The 18,709-nt window shown below is 45.3% G+C and overlaps 7 protein-coding genes across 7 annotated transcripts; 2 read left to right on the plus strand and 5 right to left on the minus strand.

Moving 5' to 3' along the window:
- Positions 1-1,478: 1,478 nt before the first annotated feature.
- Positions 1,479-2,603, plus strand: AOL_s00081g85 (uncharacterized protein; the record flags this gene model as incomplete). The annotated part of the gene is made up of 1 exon (XM_011124903.1): positions 1,479-2,603. One exon carries the CDS (start codon positions 1,479-1,481, stop codon positions 2,601-2,603), a length of 1,125 nt encoding a protein of 374 aa, XP_011123205.1.
- Positions 2,604-2,669: 66 nt separating this feature from the next.
- Positions 2,670-4,052, minus strand: AOL_s00081g86 (uncharacterized protein; the record flags this gene model as incomplete). The annotated part of the gene is made up of 2 exons (XM_011124904.1): positions 2,670-3,903; positions 3,997-4,052. The coding sequence occupies 2 exons, from the start codon at positions 4,050-4,052 to the stop codon at positions 2,670-2,672; spliced, it is 1,290 nt and encodes a 429-aa protein (XP_011123206.1).
- A 2,263-nt stretch (positions 4,053-6,315) lies between these two features.
- On the minus strand, positions 6,316-7,657 carry AOL_s00081g87 (uncharacterized protein; the record flags this gene model as incomplete). The annotated part of the gene is made up of 3 exons (XM_011124905.1): positions 6,316-6,991; positions 7,105-7,262; positions 7,361-7,657. 3 exons carry the CDS (start codon positions 7,655-7,657, stop codon positions 6,316-6,318), a joined length of 1,131 nt encoding a protein of 376 aa, XP_011123207.1.
- An 818-nt stretch (positions 7,658-8,475) lies between these two features.
- On the minus strand, positions 8,476-12,284 carry AOL_s00081g88 (uncharacterized protein; the record flags this gene model as incomplete). The annotated part of the gene is made up of 2 exons (XM_011124906.1): positions 8,476-9,368; positions 9,434-12,284. The coding sequence occupies 2 exons, from the start codon at positions 12,282-12,284 to the stop codon at positions 8,476-8,478; spliced, it is 3,744 nt and encodes a 1,247-aa protein (XP_011123208.1).
- Positions 12,285-12,843: 559 nt separating this feature from the next.
- Positions 12,844-13,236, minus strand: AOL_s00081g89 (uncharacterized protein; the record flags this gene model as incomplete). The annotated part of the gene is made up of 2 exons (XM_011124907.1): positions 12,844-13,047; positions 13,168-13,236. The coding sequence occupies 2 exons, from the start codon at positions 13,234-13,236 to the stop codon at positions 12,844-12,846; spliced, it is 273 nt and encodes a 90-aa protein (XP_011123209.1).
- Positions 13,237-14,343: 1,107 nt separating this feature from the next.
- On the minus strand, positions 14,344-16,392 carry AOL_s00081g90 (uncharacterized protein; the record flags this gene model as incomplete). The annotated part of the gene is made up of 2 exons (XM_011124908.1): positions 14,344-15,575; positions 15,723-16,392. The coding sequence occupies 2 exons, from the start codon at positions 16,390-16,392 to the stop codon at positions 14,344-14,346; spliced, it is 1,902 nt and encodes a 633-aa protein (XP_011123210.1).
- A 996-nt stretch (positions 16,393-17,388) lies between these two features.
- AOL_s00081g91 (uncharacterized protein) lies at positions 17,389-17,817 on the plus strand (the record flags this gene model as incomplete). Its single annotated transcript, XM_011124909.1, has 1 exon — positions 17,389-17,817. The coding sequence occupies one exon, from the start codon at positions 17,389-17,391 to the stop codon at positions 17,815-17,817; it is 429 nt and encodes a 142-aa protein (XP_011123211.1).
- Between the last annotated feature and the right edge of the window lie 892 nt (positions 17,818-18,709).

Here is an 18,709-nt window from a genome sequence, read left to right on the forward strand (position 1 = left end):
ACGGTTGCAATTGTTCAGTATTTATCCATGTATGGTATAGAAAGTTTGTCTCGTATGAGACAAATAGATAGTTAAATGTCCAATTATTTGTAATTAAGGTTATATATATCGATTATCATACATCATGCCCATATATCGTTCCCGCAGCTGTCACAGCTGCATAATGATAAATAAATAGACAATGTTCGACTTAATCCTAATATAGAAGCAAATACGATACATTACATATATGGGGCGCTATTGCTGGATGTTAGGCCGAATTGAGCTTAGTGATCGATCCGGCGATCTATAAGTACTTAAGCATTTGCGGGAGCCCATGGCCGTGAGCACGTGCACGATTCAAAAGCAATGTTATATTGATATATAATAAGAATGATGTATGATGCATATGTAGATCTTGTTAGAAGCTCAAAAATAAAAATATATTCCATTAACAGTTGTGTTTAGGAAATTGAAGACTGGGGGAATCATGATCAATAACAATATGCAATAGAATTAGTCTTGGAGCCAGCAACAGAATATCGAATAGCAGTCGAGGGCGGGATTGAACATTTTTTTCTAGTGCAGTGTTTTGTGTGGTATTTGCCTCAAAGCCAATTGTTTAATGCGTTGTTGTACAAATACATCTTCATAGGCATCGATAACAACTCATCAGGCAAGGTGGCCGAGTGGTTATGGCGTGTGGTAGGTTTCACAATCCAACAGAATTACCAATTCTGAACATTCAACTAACAGACTACAATTAGACTCAAGCGAAAGCTTCACTGGCTCAGACAGTGTGTTCTCATGGGCTTAGCCCGCAGGGGTTCGAATCCCCTTCTTGTCAACATCTTTTTTTGCATTTTTTTTGTTCACCTTTTATTTTGTCCCTGTTTGACACCAAACATCTATCTATCTATCTAAATTACTAAGTACTTATATGGTAACTAAAGTCTTTTGAATAAGAATCAATATCCCGTGAAGCCACTGTCTGGAAATGTCGGCTTTCTATTACAAGAAGATGATCTGGTGTAGAGAATTCGAGAATTCACCCTATTATTTAAAGCATATCAATTACTTCCACACTTTGGATTATGGTTCAATTCATGATTCATCACGGAGAGAAGAGATACGTCTGGGTTATAATATAATAACTATAAACTCTGGCCTTTCTTGAAGCATAGCAAGTTTTGTCATTACAGGCATCCTGGAGCGATTTAAATTTGGCAGAGATCTATTTTTGTATATGGTTAATATGCGCATATGTTGATCTATCTATATATATACTTACGTTGCTATCAGCTATCTTAAGATCTTTCTAAGTACTTAAGTACCTATATAAGGTAGCTGTTAAGATTAGTTGATCAATTGATTCCTCTAACATTAAGATTCCTTCTTTCAAATCCCCATTCATCATATATTCTATCACGATAGACCCATAGAAGCGCCAATTGGCATAATAATTTATATATACTCTTCTTGTTCATATCAATCTCACGATGCATATCCACGACCTCCCCACCGAACTACACATCGAAATCCTAAAATACCTTCGATCTTCAATCTCAGACCAGATCTCTATCAGCCTAACCTGCCAACGGTGGAGTAAGATCCTAGATGCCCGCGTTTTCAAACTCAGTCGTTACAACTATCTCCCGCAATACTATAACATTGGAATCCACAAGCTCTTCGATATCGACGAGGATACATTCATCCCTTATACTGGAATGAGCTATGACCGCAAACAATCCGAATTATACTACAAACGTGACCTCGGGATACTGGGCTTAGGTTGCGAATATGATCGCGATACGGCGAAAGTTACAAATTTTTCCTATCTGTTCCGTCACGGAGCTCAAGACAATGAGCTCGAGATGCAAATGGAAGAGTTTTTCAATATAACTAATCTAACCAAAGTTGATATTTCAACATGTCCTTTTCTCGACGAGCCGCTGATCATTCATAAACCCGGATTAAAAATCATGAACACCCAGCATTCCGATCGCTTAGCAGTATCTCCAATGGAACAAAGAACAATCTCCAAATATCGAAAGATTCTATCTCAAGATCCTGATATCCACCCTATACGCCCCATGTCAGTTGGTAAACACGCACAGGGACATATATTAACCCGGATGCTCCGGATTGCAAAATGCGAATGCGATCTCGACGTCCGGTACATTTGTAGTACACAATATGAGGACGAACTCGGCCCTTCCTCGAAATATCGGTGTCCGACGGGGGTGAGCCGTTGTAGATATGATCTTGAAGTATTTTGGCCGGCGGGTGTGGTTAGGACACCATCTAAGGATGTTACGGTTAGACAGGCTGTACAGGCTGTGGTGAATGGAGTTTTAAGTTGTCATTTGAATGAGGGTGTGATGGAGCCTGGCTATGGTTATGTTAGATCTTTCGGGTTTGCATCAGTTATTACAGCTCCATGGAAAATTTGGGGCCGTGATAGTGACGATGGGTGTAGATGGTGGCACTTAGAAGGGGTTCATTATGGACCTTGGAAGAAAGTCCGCCGTATAAAATCTGCCGATGAGTATGATAACGCTAGGGAACTCCAAGGTCACGAAGGAGACATAGTGGATAGGATGGAAACTCATTCTATGTCATGAATTTAGACTTCTTATGAAATCGATCGTTCTTTTATTAGTTTGTAAGTAGGAAATATAATGGAGCATCTATCCTTCCTTCTTCCCAAAGAACCCTTCTAATTTAGTCTGTCTTTGATCCCACTTTTCACTCCCTACTCCACCGCCAGTCCTCTTGAGTCCTACCAAATGTACTTTCTCATTAACACCCTCTATCACCACCGTCATTCCATCTTTACTCACAACGCCCTTTGGTAATACTTCAACTACTAGATATCCCGTATTCCCCCATCCGGGATGCTTGCCCTGATACCACCCCTTCTGCACAACCGGTGTAGTTGCAAGTACGGACGTAGGTGGGAATAAGGCCACAAACGATTTCCACAGCCAAGATAGTAGCATACCATGGGAAACTATAGCAACGACAGGCGAGGAGCCTTCCGGCGGAGGGTCTTGATCGTTACTCGCAGTCGTTGTATTCTGGGATCCACCGGCAAGGGATGGAGGTAGAAGGATCGGTGTTCCTGGTAGGAGGGGGATGATGCAGCGATGGACGAAAGAGTCTGCTCGTGCTTTGATTGAAGCTGGGGTTTCCATTTCTCGAAATTCCTCTTCCTCTCCTTCTTCCTCTTCCTCCTCGGGAAGCGGAACTGCTGCTGCTGCTAAAGGGGTATCGATAGCTCCCGTAAGAGGTCCTTTCTCCCCGGCCGTCATTTCGACATCCGTCTTCCTGGAAGTGGACGGTTCGTTATCATCACCCCTCCTCTTCTTCATATCTCCTCCACTCCCACCAGCAGGACTACTCGTACTTCCAACTCCGGAGCCTACACTATCGCTTCTTTTCCTTTTCTTCAAGTTTTTTTTCGGCGTAGTAGTAAGAAACGTCTCCCCCTCATAACTTCCAAAATCCTGCTCTATAAGATCGGCATCGATCTTGAAATATATTGCTTCACCAGCTTCTTCCTCCTCTCCGTCATCATATCCAATCTTCTTTTCATCTTCGTTTAATATGGGATTTATGGAATTTGAAGACGATGCTGCTGTTTCCGGAAGATCCGAGGTACTGTCCTTTTCCTTTCTCTCCTCCCCTTCCTCCCTCTCTCCCTCCTGATCCTTTTCTGTGGATGAGGTATGTTTGTTCCGTGATTGGGAGACTCTAAGTCTTTTCTGTTCTTCGTATATCGCCTCTGCTGTCTTTTTAGCCCGTGAGAGGGGTGATGAGAAGATATGTGTGATCGGAGGGATTGTGCTGCCGATGTGGCTAGCTAGTCGGGCGGTTTGGAGGACCCCGTGGGAGGTTAGAGAGGAGTCGGTCACGCCGGCGCTGGAGATAGTAACATGTTTAAAACAGTAATTAGAAACAAATCTGCTTAGAAGTCATATATTTTGGAAAATTAAAAAAAAAAGGGACACATACTAGACATGCCGAAGGTTATCAGTAGTCTCTCCGTGACGGATGAAGAGTATCTTCATTTTTTTTCTTTCTCTTTTTTCTTTCGTTCTTCAGTTCCGTGATTCGAATCCGAGGATTTAACTTTCCGAGAGTTAATTCGATTTCGGTTACGTAATGGCGATGTATCCAGCCTTAATCTCCTATGCAGCCCCGAGATTCGTATCAAAATAATAATAAAAATAGAATAAAAGTGAACGAAACAAAACAAAGGCTTTCAGAGGACGAGAAATCGCGATTGAAATAAGAAGGCTGACTAGGAAACCCAAGTAGCGCAAAGGGCAAGATGTCGTTATCAATTCCACTGTTTCCCCCCTGTAAGGACGGGAAATCCCAAGAACCGAGACCAGCCTGGCCGCTGTACAAGGTGGAGTTGGATGACTATTAAGACACCAAGCCCCCGTTTAGTACCCGAACTCCGCCAATACAGCTACCAAATCCGCAACTTTGGGTATTTTGTTCTTGACTTAGAACGTAAAGGTAATGAAGCCAGGGGTGTGTGGGAAAGATAACCGAATTGTATATGTATATGTATATGTATATGTATATAAACGCCGACCAAAACTTCAAGACCAGGCTTTTGCTTTTGATCAATTGACCACGCACCGTACCTGCCAGTTATGTCGATATTCTTAAGGGCTGAAAACTAAAAGCTTGTTGATATCATGACCAATACCCTATTTTGAACTGGCTGATAACGTGGATGTTAGCTATGGGAAGATGATACGATATCCACCTAGCTACCCAGGCACAGAAGCCCGGCGATTAGGTTGCCTGGAGCTGAGGAACTCGTTTAGCATTCAAACACCCCGGTTTTGATCTCTGCATCAGTATCAATATCAATATCAATATTGATTATCTGGGGTTACTCCGGACCCATGCACAGACAGCCAACAGTTGGAAAAGTAATACCCGAAGCCGATGATACAATAGCTATAAATATTAATCATCGACTCGCAGAAACCAACAACTTAGCGACACGTTCCGCCTCCAAAAAGGGAGAGAAAAAAGTAAATTTAAGGTCAGTGGAATAAGCAATTGAAGTGACAAGCGGGTTCGAGCCCTCGATAAAAATTAAAGGAAATCCCGGAATTACCTAAATGCCCGTCCCGTGTGTAGGTATGCGCGCGTCGGGTCTGTCTGCATCAATTGCGTCGTCGTCGAACGGTTCAATTGCGATTGGAAACGCAATCGAGTCGGTCAATCGCCGTTCAAGCTGAGAATCAAAAAATACCACACACAACACAGATACACGTATATAACCCGAATCGATTGATCTAGAACGTCTAGGTGAATAGATATATTGATTTCTTCATCATGCAAGCCACATTGCTGTGCATTAGGTTACGATTAAGTATTTGTAATCAGAATATATTGATAGGCGAGCTTTGTGCCTCTATGTACGGCGTGTATCATGTAATCGTTCAGTAATCTGGGGCACTATACAGGACCAGTACATTGGTACCCATACCGGACCAACTGAGTGTAGGGTTAATCTATACTCGTTGTGCATGCGAGTTGATTTTAGTTATGGTAAGGTGATGAAGATTGAAAGATAGGTTTTTAGTGGCAATTCTCATTTTCTTCTCCTTTCAATGCCTTCATGAAAGACAATAGTCAAATATTTATCATCCGGGAATATTATTATATCTTATATTGATATTATATAATTATGGATCTACTCTTACCATTTCTGCCTTGATTAAACTACCCCTAGAGATCTAAATCCAAAAAGAGAACCCCGGTTACGAACACTTTCACGGGTCATTGAAACAAAATAAGCTTTGGAGCGTGAATGCATGTTTCTTAGCCGACTTTATACGTTCAAAATTAATCTAAATGCTATGGTGTGAATGGCTATTACATCGCGGTACGGCAGTCGATATTGATGTGCATATTTATCCCAGCTTTAATCCATCAAGTCTGCAATTCTTGGATTGAGGTCCGAATTAACTCGCTTTCTTCCTTCCTTCCTTTCTTTCTTCCTTTCTTTTTTTTACCGAACATTAATAGCCCTTCGTACGCGATCATGTTTACTTTTTCATCCCCTTATCCTCTTTTTAGATACGCCTCTTTGGGGCCTTGCGATAAATCAATGTTCCATACGGAATATTAATATGTATTCGAGAGCTTAGGAATGCTATAGATTTCGGCTATCTACAATCTAATGCGACTAGACCAAATGAAAAAGCTAACAATAACAGGCTCTATATTTGCATACCACATAGTATGAAAGAACGCTATATCCTCAAACATGAGACGGTATAAAGTCTAAACCGGTACCATTTACACCCACGCCATCAAACCCACAAGAACCGCTACCCCAAAACTCCACATCCCGACCTCAACTCTTCCCGCTGCACTCCCCCCACCAGCAGCAGTAGTACCAGCAGGTCCCCCAGTCTCTGTCGGCGTTGGCCCGGCGGTAGTAGTCGTCGCCGCCGTAGTCTCCCCACCCCCACTAACACCCCTATCTTCCACCTCCCATCTGCCAAAAAAGTCCAAAATCAATTGATTAGCATTAACAACCGTCGGCTGCCCGCCAGAGATCAATTGACTAAAAGTCTCCTCCGTACTAGGCCAAACATGTCCCATCCCTTCGACCTTATAATGCTGGAAAGCCCCTTCAACACCATCACAAGTCCAACTATAATGCGTCGCTGTTTTATTATAGGTTTCTTCGGTCATATTTGTGCACTTGTTGCGTTCGACCCAGCCTTGGAGCCAGTAGGGTATTGATGGAGTGGGGATTGAATCGTTACGGCCGTAGTAGGAGATTGTGGTGTCGTTTGTGCCGTGGAAAGAGATGATTGGGATGGGTGTTTTGTAGGGGTTACAGGTTGCGTTACCGTTTGGTTGGAAGCCAGTGAAGGCTCCGGCGTCTGGAGCGAAGGCTGCGAAGTTGCGGCCGACGGTAGGGTCGCAGGCTATACGGTTTAGGAAGCCGCCGCCGTTGGAGATTCTGGGGAGGGATATTTATGGTCAGTTGTTATACAATATATTAGGAATGAATAGAGCTACAGCCATAGTTATATACTAATCAATTAGGGAAAGGAGGATGATGTGTATACATACCCAGTGGCATAAATCTTCTCGTTATCGACACAATAATTGTTCCGTAGGTAATTAAGTAGGTCGCTCATGAACTCAAGATCCTTCTCCAACGGCGTCGTCATATTCCCTGGCATTCCCGCCCAAACTCCACCTAGCGCATCAGGGTATACGAATATCTTCTACAAAAATTAAACAAAATTTCAGTCTCCGAAATTTCCCGAATACCGGGTCAATGACTTGGAAAGAGGGGAAAGAAAAAGAAGGAAAAGAGACATACCCCATTCCCCCACCTCGGCATACTAAACATCGTATCCGCCTCAAAATGTAATCCAACACCCGGCGCTCCATGGAATCCCAGAATCACAGGATAATCTTCATCAGAATCATAATCTTGTGGTAAATGGACCATAAAAGTACGATTGTTACCAGAACTTGTTATCGACACCTTTTGGGTCTTTCCGATAGCTGCCGACGAAACATCTTTTCCACAGCCTGGTGTTCTATCGTCATCTGCGACAACTGTTGATGCGATAAGCGCGATGGTGGCGAGGATGATTGGAAGTAGGCGGGTCATGGTTTGCAACAATTATTATATTAATCGAAAACCGACTCTAGATTAAAATTTATAACAAAAGTTTTACCCAAGATCGTAGCTTAGACCGGAACTTTTTTTAAAATAAAAAGAACCCGGGGAAGGGAGGCACATATATATAAAAAATCAAATTTGCGCCAGGAAATTTCAAAATCCCATGAAGAAGAAAGAGGAAGGAGGATATTCCCACCCCGGGGTATACGGGGTAAAAAGGGTAAAAAAGGTAGAATCCATGACTTGACGTTTATGTCATCTTGCAGCGGTCGGGGAGGCTGGGGCTAGTCGAATGTCAAAACACGGACCTTAGCTTGCCCGTTCACCGTTCACATCTTTCGCGCCGGCAGTTGCTTTAAAATGAATAAGCTTTTAGCAACCCATGAGGTGACACAAACTCTATGGATCTCCGCTTCGTATGGAACCTGATTGGTATCTTGGAACTTAGGAAGTCAAGAAGGTTACGTATACTTTGGACGTAGATCGATCCCGATTGAAATCTTAGTCTGGTTCCTGGAACTAATTTGGATTTTTGGATTGGAGATGTCCGAGAGCCGGCTGACTAATATTCCAACGTCGTCCAACTCAACTTCATCAAGTCCGTCTTGTTCAATACGGTGAGTGTGTATGTACAGACATATACATACTTCTGCAATTGAGGATAAAAAAAATAGAAACACCATAACCGCCGGTAATTAGAACCCATTCAAAAATATGAAATAAAAATGATAACCCCGTGTCACCGTGAATCAAGTAGAAACCAGCTTCAAACTCAAAAAAAAAGAAGAAGAAAGAGGAAGAAAAACTCAGCGTTTCGCGGCTCTCGTTCTACCCGCCCCTCTGCCCCTCCCCTTCGGCTCGTCCTCAACAACTTCCTCTTGAACGCTCCCTTTCCTTCCTCGCCCTTTTGCTGTTGCCGCTGCTGCCCTGGTAGTCTTAGGTTTGGTTTTAGGAACGGTAGTCTTGCCCTTCTTTATGGGCTTCCGCTCTTCCTCTTCCTCCTCCTCTTCTTCCTGATCTTCCTCGTCACCACTCCCCTCTTCCCCTTCTTCCCCTTCACTTTCTTCATCTGCTGATTTATCACTTTCCTCTTCCTCCTCGTCATCCTCTTCCTCTTCCTCGTCATCAGCTTTATCTTCCATTTCCACATCGCCATCTTTATCCTGCTTCCCCTTCTTTCCCCTCACTACCTTCCTCGTTTTCTTCCCTTTGCTCCGTACTTCAATCTCCCCTTCATCCTCTTCGTCCGCATCCCCCCTCTCACTTTCATCCTCCCCGAAAACCTCACTTTTGATCAAACTACCCCTTCTACCTCTACCCCTCCTCTCCTTCTCCTTCTCCTTCTCCTTCTCTTTCGCAGCTTCAGCAGCTTTCCGCTCTCCAATCCTCTCCGCACTTCTAAAATTATCAATAGCAATTCCAATATCTCTCGCCATCTCTCTCGCTTCTTGCGCAACTTGACTGTTGCTTTTATTATACATCACCGCATTGGCGAACATTCTCCATATTTCCTTCTCTAGCTGCGAAGAATTGGTAATGGCGCCCTTTGAGTTCATTGGTGCGTTAGCTACTGATGTGGTTGGTGTTGATGGAGTTGTTCCGAATGACATTGAGGGGCCGTCGGCTGTGGGAGTCGGCGTTAATGTCGGCGTCCCCGCTGGGTTTTGGGCTGCTCCAGCTTTGATTAATGCTCTAATGCCTATCATCCCAAAATATATATTAGCACTCGGTTACATAAAACTTTAGCCTGTGGGGCAGGTGTACTTTTAATATCCTGTGGCTTATAAACAATCCGACTATACCCCGGTGCCAACCGTTCGTCGACCGGTTTCATAAATAGATTCGCATACCGATGCGCCGAAACATTATTCAACAAGGGATTGGCTCTTTGCGCAAACTTCTTGACCGCTGAGGTACTCGACGTTGGCGTCGCATTAACCGACATATCAAGATGGAAGGAAGGTCGAGGTGTCGCAGGATCAGCAGCGGGCGTAGTGGCAGCATCATCACGCGGGGTTTCAACAACATGATGGTGATCCGTAAATTCCGGTTCGGTAGATGCAGAAAGCTGGTGATGATGGTGATTCCTTCTAGTACCACGTTTTGTAGATTTAGACGTGACAGTAACCGCTGCTTCGCTTTCGTCTTCTGTGGTTGTTATTTCCATCTTCTTCTTTTCTAGGGTTTTCTTCGTCGTCGATTTGGATCCAATAGGCTCTGGCGCCACGGATTCTTCCTTCTTCGTGGTCGGTTCGTCCACATCCATATCGTCAGGATCAGCGGTCCGGCTACCAACGCTACCGACGCTCTGACCGCGGCGGGGTCTTGTAGACGCAGCTGTTCCACGAGATTTACTAACTGCTCTACTAGTCTTCCCTTTCGAGGCCTTTGTGGGCTTCTCCTCACTAACTTCCACAGACTCATTCCTTTCCCTCCTTGCAGTTTTCGTAGCCTCCTCGTCCTCATCTGGGGCTTCAACTTTAGAACTCTTCCCCTTTGTGCCCTTCTTCCTTTTCCCTTTATCCAAAGGAAAGTCAGGAACACCTGCAGACGCATCATCCGGCGCCAATACGGGTGAAATTTCCTCAGGCCGTGGCCGGATAGGCGACGGTGGGCGTCCAGACTGCTCGCTTTGTTTTGGAGTAACAAACTGAAGAGGTGGTAATTGCGCCGGTGTATTAATTGGCGGTAACCTATTATCTTCAGTAGGAGCAGCAGGGGTAACGGGAGGGTACTCTCTCTGCTGTGGTGAAAACGCGGGTTGTAAAGGTGTAAACCCCGCTTGCGTAGGAGATTGCTGCGCATGGGGATATTGGTTTTGGTAATGTGAGTGTGTAGGACTATATTGAGGTGGTGGCATAGACTGTGGAAATCCCGGTGTTCGGGGAGATTGAGAAGGGTGCGGCAGTCCAAACGGGCTATGAGGGACATTATTATTATACCCCATAGGCGAATGTAACGGCTGATGTTCTGAACCTGGTGAATGATGGGGAAGATACTCAGACGATGGTAGTCGCTGCATAGGGGCGGGGTAGCCTGGTGGTTGAACTGGTGTCCTTTGGGGTGACAATTGGTGAATAGAAGGAAGAGGTTGTGCGAAGTGAGGTCTTGAAGGCGATGAATGAGGTTGAGGATACGAAGGCGTGGTCGGTGAGAATGAAGGTGGCAGGTGAGCTGGGCGGGGTGTTCGAGCTTCTTCTGTCGACCTAGGGCCTATATTAAGAGGACCTATCGGACTTTGACGACCATTTGAATAACCCGTCTCATGCTCATGCCTAGGATACACCGGCGAAAGTGCCATATCGGACCTCTGTGCCGATTGAGGGAATGTTCCAATCCTTGGACCCGTTGGAGTAAGCGGTGGCCGCCCTGGGGAACCACTGGGGATATGATGCGCGAACTCTGGTGGGGGTTGCGGACGCGGTCCAGACCCACTCAACCGTCTGATGGACGCCGGTGGCTTTTCGTATATCTGATAACCGCCCTGAACGGGTTCCGTGGGTTGTATAGGAGGATACCGCTGCTGCGGTGGTTGTGGTGTCTCAGATGCAACAGGAGGACGGGCACCGTCACGGATAGGATCGTATCCCACCCGGTCTGACGAAGTCTGTCGTTCTAACGGTACACTCTGGGCCGGTTCGTCAGACAGAATATTCTTCAGACTGGCTTTACTAGGCGACGGCGGTGTGGTCCGTAGCATAGTATGTTGGCCCTTCTGCTGCTGGCCAGCAACTTCCGCAAAAGGTTCATCTAACTTCTTCACCTCCACAGCCACCGGCGATACCGACTTCGGCGTCTCTTTAACGGCTTCCTTGGCCATAGCTGCCTCTTTAGCATCTTTAGCCGCAGCCGCAGCAATAGCAGCAGCAGCAGCTTCTCTAGAAGCGACCTCCTTAGCAGCCGCTTCCTTAGCTGCTTCTTCCTTAGCTGCATGTTCCTTAGCAGCAGTGGCCTCCCGTTCTGCCAAAACCCTTGCAGCCTCTCTCTTCCTCTCCTCCTCCTCAGCTTCCATCTCTTCAATCTCCCTAGCCCTTTCATTCTCCAGATTCCCAATTTCATCCAATAATTGAGCAATCGACCGTTCATCGGCCTGAATCTGCTCCTTCATCATATTCTGATAACTCTCCCACATCCGTCTGGTAAGATCTCTAACCGCCTTCTCTCCGATCGGCACGCTCACCCCAGAACTCACAGCCGAAGAAGGCGGTGGTGGTGGAGGTGGAATTACAGCAGGTGTAGCAGCACTGCTAGTAATCATCCCATTCCTCATAGCAACTCTACTACCTCTCGGCCGTGGAGTCGTAGGAACAGCAGCAGTCGTGGTATTCGTATTGGTATTACTCCCAGCATCACCATCTGCAGAAACATTCCCCCCAAAGCCTTCATCCCTCACTAGATCCCTCCATCTCTCCCGTAACGTATCGCCCGATAGCCGTCCAGGATCATAATTTGGTGAAGCAGTGAGCAATGGATTCTCCTTGAGAGCGCTGGAGATGACATTGAATGACTGCCCTGTTTCGCCGTATTGTACTACCTCTGCGCAGAGGAGGAGTTTTTCGAGATGGTCGTAGGAGGTGGGACTTGTAGGGGCCGATAAAGTGGCGGTGGACGGCATTGCGCCGTTTCGTTAAGGCGACCGGCTGTGTGATGGGCCGGTCTTCGAGGCAGTTAAGACGCGACGGTGACGGGTAGTTGAGCTTTGTCCGACCGACTGAAAGACTGTGAATGATCCCGATGAAGCTCCTATCGTGTACCCCCACAGCCTAAAAGCCCTTCTCGCACGATGAATTTTCCCGATGATGTTGGTATTGGAGCTGTTGGCGCGGCAGAGAGAAGGTTTTCGATGCCGCGAATCGAAGGTCAATGACTGGTTGTTTGTAATTGGCTGGGACTTTTCAGACGTCTTTTTTTTTTTTTTGGTTCCGACAAACAGCTGTTCGGTTGGTGGTTTTTCTCCCGTTCGATATCCACACTGCTGTGCACAGAGCCTCAGCATATCTCGCCGGCTTTATAAGGACGTCCTATTATAACTACTTAGTACTTCAATATATATACAGTTCCTCCAATATCTACAATTCCTAACCTAATATACAGCCTCATCTCACCTCCCAGTACCCATTTTATTATAATGTACGAAGTATGAGGTATACTTGAGTAGAGCAGAGAGTGCATAATCAATCCCACTCAGTTCCAACCTCCTCGGCCAAAAGACTGCTCAGCGTACTCTTGTCCCTCGAATACACCCACTTTCTCTCCTCCTCAATCCAATCATACCTCTTCGGCCCGCTGATAGGACTACTCAGCCATATCTGTTTATTCGGTGGCTGTTTGTTGATTACATAAGTCCCATTCGGCGTATCAAGTGTTAACACTCCGGCCTAGTAAAAGTTAAATATCATTCATGACCATTAGTATCTCTTTCATCAAAGAAATATCAAGCGACATCTAAATTCGTTAATGAAGATAAAGGAAAGGAAGATAAGGGGGTTAATAATTACACTAAACTCAACATCAAGTCCCTTATCATCCTCCGCCAATTCCTCAAGTTTCGTAAAAATCTCATCCATGGTTTCGTCCGCTATCTCATGGTATTTATCCATCGATATCCCCGAAGAGAATGTATAATCTGTACCACCGGCATTACATCGTGCCGTTGAATGGAATAATGACCTTCCCGCATATTCTACTGGCAAACGAGGAGCGGATACTTGTGATACTGAACCCCTCGATGGTAGTAGTTTTTTATAACTAGTCGTAAACCTTCGTGTGAAAGCAGTCTCTTGTCGAGCTGTCAGACCACTCGCTGTCCGAGTCCTTGATATTGATATTGATATCCGTGACGAGCAGCACCGAGGCAGCTGTCGGATAGCGTGGCTTGGTTGCAACTATAAATCATTTAGTTAACATATTGAATCGTAATATAACCAGAAGCTTCATATCTATACATACCATTGAGGTAGATGTTCTCTAATGTAACTCAATTCGATGTACGTATGTCCAGTCGAGATGAGTGTGTTCTGATATCAGAAGAGTTCGATTCGACAAATGTCGGGCACCCGGCAGGGATGGCGGCATGCCGGAAAACGTTGGAATTCGCGCTCACAACACATATATTCGAACACAGCCATAGATATCGTTGTATGAATTCCATGGAGGCCTGTATCTACGTATAAAGCTAAGGGACGTCGACAGACATGTGAAATAAAATTCTGGAATTGATTCTTATAGCACATCTATAGTGTACCTATAGCTACCTAGGTAGTTGAGAGAATAAATAGAGAGGTAGACACAGCTATACAGAATGCATGGGTCTAGAGTCGACATTCTAGTCGCTGTGTATTGATGACTTCGAGGCCAAGTACACAGCCCCAAAAAGAGGTATCCATGCAACGTCAAAAAGAGTGACAAAGACGGTAAGGAAAGGAAAGGAAAGGAAAGGAAAGGAAAGGAAAGGAATAACAGCTCGAGATTGTAATGTGAATAATAAGAAGAACAGGGTCGAAGGAAAGAAGCTCTTGAGCAATCAAAGAAAAGAAGAAAAAATCAAGACCATCCACAAGTGTACAAGCCTAAGTCATGGTATAGCCCAATGACCTACCCACCTAACTTCGAAACTGTACTACATAAATATAAAAAGGGACGAGAATAGAGACAATAGAAGATAAGGGAAACAATCAGCGGATCTTATAAGGTCCCTCCTTCTCAATCCCCTCTAAAGTTTCCAGAATCTCGCTCCCCAAGGCGCTAGTACTGCACTGACGTCTCGACTTACCCTTTGCCCCGACTACACCCCAAACTTCATGAAATCTGATAGTTTCATCGCTGGCGGCGACCACAAGGCACCCTTCATACTTCGGATCAGTCGATCCGGGAGCCACCGAATTAGCCCCTCCGTTCTCCGAATTTGACGAACGTCCGTTTTTCGACTCCGGTGGTCCACCAGGGTATGGCAGAGCATACAGAGCGCGCATGTCTTCTGCCCATGGTATCGAAACAACCTTGTGGCAGTCTGGCCAGGTGAAAACGGCAATTCGGATAGGGTGTTCTGGATTAGCGTATCCAAATGTGGCCGCGATCTCTTTACGTTGGTTAGACCAAACCAAGCTTGTAACTTGAGCCGAAACATTGATAGTGGCGATCGATGAACCGGTAAAGGTATGGTAGAAATGAATTCCTCTGTCGTTTGATCCTCCACCTGTTGCGATCAAACTTTTCTGCCAAGGACAGAAGGCAATTGCTTTAACCGCTGCTTGATGTGACCATTTATGACGAATGATCAATTCGCGGTTCGGTTCATCTGCGTCCCTGGAGTCAGAGTCTTCATCCTTTGGAGTTTCGACATCGAAGAGGATACACTGATTATCGTTCCCACCAGTTGCAACCTGGCTGGCATCTGTCGACCATGCAATACCACAAATCTGCTGGGTATGAACTTTCATCCGTCGAACAAGGGTCATTCCACAGGCAACGCTCCCAAGCTCTGGATCCCATTCGATCGCGTAAAAGTATATATTTCCAGACTCATCACCAAGCAAAAGATCCTCACAGCGTGTCCATTCCTTACGATTGCCTAATCCACGCCGTTTCGACTCAAACGGTTTGAAAGAAACGCAAGCAACTGCTGCTTGATGTTGGGCTTCGGCTCGAGGGACAGATTCGCCGAGCCCCCACAAAGAAATCACACCATCAACTCGGCCGACAGCGAGTATATCGAGCTTTCCAGGAGTTGATGAGAATGCAATAGCGGTTATTTGAGTTGTTGCCCACGGTTTGAACGGCTTTGCTCCCCCCCTCTCCGTCCAACCATATATATCGCTCCCGAGAGCGACCGCTAGAACTTTGGAGACCGGCGAGTATGCCAAAAGTGTACAATAAAAATCGTCCCTAAGGCCAGGAGCATCAAGAACTGTGCATAAAGGTTAGTATATCGCAGCACAAATCATAACTATTGGTGGTGTGACTTATCTAAACGGCGTAGAAACGACTTTCCTCATTTCATCCCTCCGTTTCTTTAGCTGCGCAGCCGCGATTTCTATCTGTGGACTAGTCGGACTCCAAGTTCCCAACTCCATCTTCATAGGGGACTGTCCAAGCCCAGAAGACCGTTTTTCAGGAGAAGGGGAAGAGTCGAAAGACATAACTTTCCCATCAAGGTTAACACCAAGGGCCAAGGCTAAACGCTCCTCATGCATCTCGTGCTCTTCCTGGATAATGGCATCCGCAGTATCCATCGTAGCATTGACAAGATACCCTTGCCGTTGTTGGCTAGCATTCGCCTGACCGTCCTGTGAGAAACCGAATAACGGCCGTGTAGAACGCCGACTGCCATCGAAGTTGATAGCACCAGGGAAATGACCAACCCCAACACGGTTCGAAGAAATGGATCTAGTACGAGCAGTTCGAGCACGAGGAGTAGGACTTGCAGAACGTCTACGAGCACGAGTACCTTCTTCGGAACGTCTACTTGCAGGAGTATTGATACGGAAAGATTGGACAGAAGCCGAAGAAGGAATGAAACGGTCCGGAGTGTGGGGAATACTTCCTGATCGACTGCTAGTTCTATGACGGAGAAGTGGAGGGGTCGTACGAACGGGAGAACTATCAAAGTATCCACTGTTGGCCCCCGGTGAGAATCGGAGATTTGGCCTTGCAGGAGGTGTCATCTGGAGAGCAGGCCTTGCAGGAGGCGTCATTGAATTTGAAGTTTGATGATTGTTACTCATCTTGGAATGGTAAGATTGAGATTGGTATATAATATATAAGTAATCATGTAAGTTTATAAGAGTACGAAGGGTATAGAAGGATTGATAGTAGTTGGGAAGGTATGAGCTTGTTGAAGCTTTGAAGATGTCCTTTGAGTAGGTCTCTCCCCAGAACAGGCTGGCCTGGCGGGGTAGCTGGGTAAAGATGAGAGGGAGGATGAGGGGCCAGGTACTTGGATGAATGGAAGGGGGGTGATAAACCGGTAAGATTTAATAGGTAGCAGCTGTTGGAGAAGGAGTCTACATCTGGTTGATATAGACTAACATGATAGCTAGAATTACGTCCGTATCTGGACTGATCTACCACCTACACCCGTAGACATTAAACATTGATCATCGTCCCATAAATCCTTCCATTATTGATCAATCATTAATTATAGCAGACAAGATTAGATTGAATTGATCATCTGATAATATGATATATATGGACGTCAATCATTCTTCTCTTCTGTTTCGTACTAGGAGACAATCGATTAATCTTTCTTTCATTCTTTTATTGAGAACTATAAATGACGATACCAACTTCTGTTAATCAGCTTGAATTTACTATTTAGGCTTTCTGGAGTAACTATACCTATAGACCGTGTATCCTATAGAGTGACAAAGAGGCTACCGAGTTGCTATATAATCAATGGTACATATCGTTTGACTGATATCCAGAATAGCTATTCCGGAAGATGCACTACATATAGTGTTTTGTATACTCGAAATCAATATTTTTGCTTCCATACTTGGAATTTAGTTGAAAGAGCGCTGTGAGGAAGCACCTGGCACGCATGGGAGTATATAAGTAAGTAAATATAAATATATCCCTTCACGAATAATAGCGTGGTGTTGACCATGTGGTATTTGGATGTGTTGCCCTGACGTCGCCTGCAAAGCATCTCGACAGAACATCTACGCGCGACCACCAAGACTGTTATCAAGACATCAAAGCTTATATCAAAGACAATCAGTATGCCTTCAACTCCAGTCCACCTTCCAAACCCGCTATCAGCGACCTCAAATACCAATCCCCTCCCTCAAATTCTTCGGCTGCCAACTGGTCTAGCAATCCTTGAGCTGCAGGGCGATATCAACTTTCCCAGCCCCGAAGATTCACCTTCCAACATCAATTTTACAACGGTTGGAAATCTCGTTTTTCCAGATGCCACCTCTGATTCCACGGATCTCAAAGATGTCAAACGCGTTTGGCTTTATGTTGGAAAACACCAACGATTAACCGGTGAGGTTAAGGCACTGCCAAAGCCACTTGGTGTCTTGAGAAAGCGAAAACAAGATGCTGCTGCTGCTGGAACAGAGGAAGAACTTGAAATCGTTGATATTATCAAGCATAAAATTATTTTCTCGAAAAGACCTGAGCCCGTTGGCGCAGCAGAAATGTAGATATTATTATTGTCTACCGCGGTTACTGTTACATCTATGTCTCGTCGATATTGAGCGAACCCGACTGTGCCACCCGAAGATTACTGTTGCTCAAAGAACAAGATTGGGCTCAGAAACATCATGAGTATCATTTTTCGACTGGCGAGACCGAGGAATTGGACTACCAATGATTTCAGGAGGCACCGCGATATGCTTGCATGCTGTACGAAGTACTCATACCAGGGTTGCTAGCTCAAAAAAGCCCAGCTGTTATATGTGGGATGGTGCTGTTGCTGCAGGCTGTTCGGATGAACGCTAGCTCCTAAGCTGCGGCATGAGCGGAAAGGATCTCCACACGCAATGCACGTTTTTAATATTCACGTTCAACTTCCATCAATATCGCGAGCAAAGTGGAGCATGAAAGAAGCATGTAGAGAGAAAGACAGATTCAATTGAGATTTATCAACAACATCCTCGCAAAGCCACCCCCCGTAGGCGCATCTTCATACAACTTCCCACATATGCAAAGTCAACTGATGTTGAAACCACAACCAGTTGGATCAGAAATCGAAGAAAAAGAGGTTCGGCTACACATTCTGCCTCCCAAGCCAAGCCTCTAATTTCCAGCCAAATCAAACCAGGGTCACTTGAGGCACCGGCAAAAAGATTTGGAAGGAAAAACCGAAGGTTTCAGAAACATTTCGCTGCTGGCAAAAAAAAAAGGGAGTGACTGCCAAAAAAACCCCAGACTTGATCAAATTGAGAGCCTCTTAAAACCTGTCGGTCCCATTTCCTCTCAAATGTCCAATCTCCTTATTATCATCTCTTGAGTTTTGTGGAATTTGCTGGCTTCAAAGATCTACCTATCGACGACTTGCGCTCCAATAGTTTCGACGCACTCCGAAGTCACGGA

This window comes from Orbilia oligospora, assembly GCF_000225545.1.
Source record: "Orbilia oligospora ATCC 24927 unplaced genomic scaffold scaffold00081, whole genome shotgun sequence".
NCBI lineage: Eukaryota > Fungi > Ascomycota > Orbiliomycetes > Orbiliales > Orbiliaceae > Orbilia > Orbilia oligospora.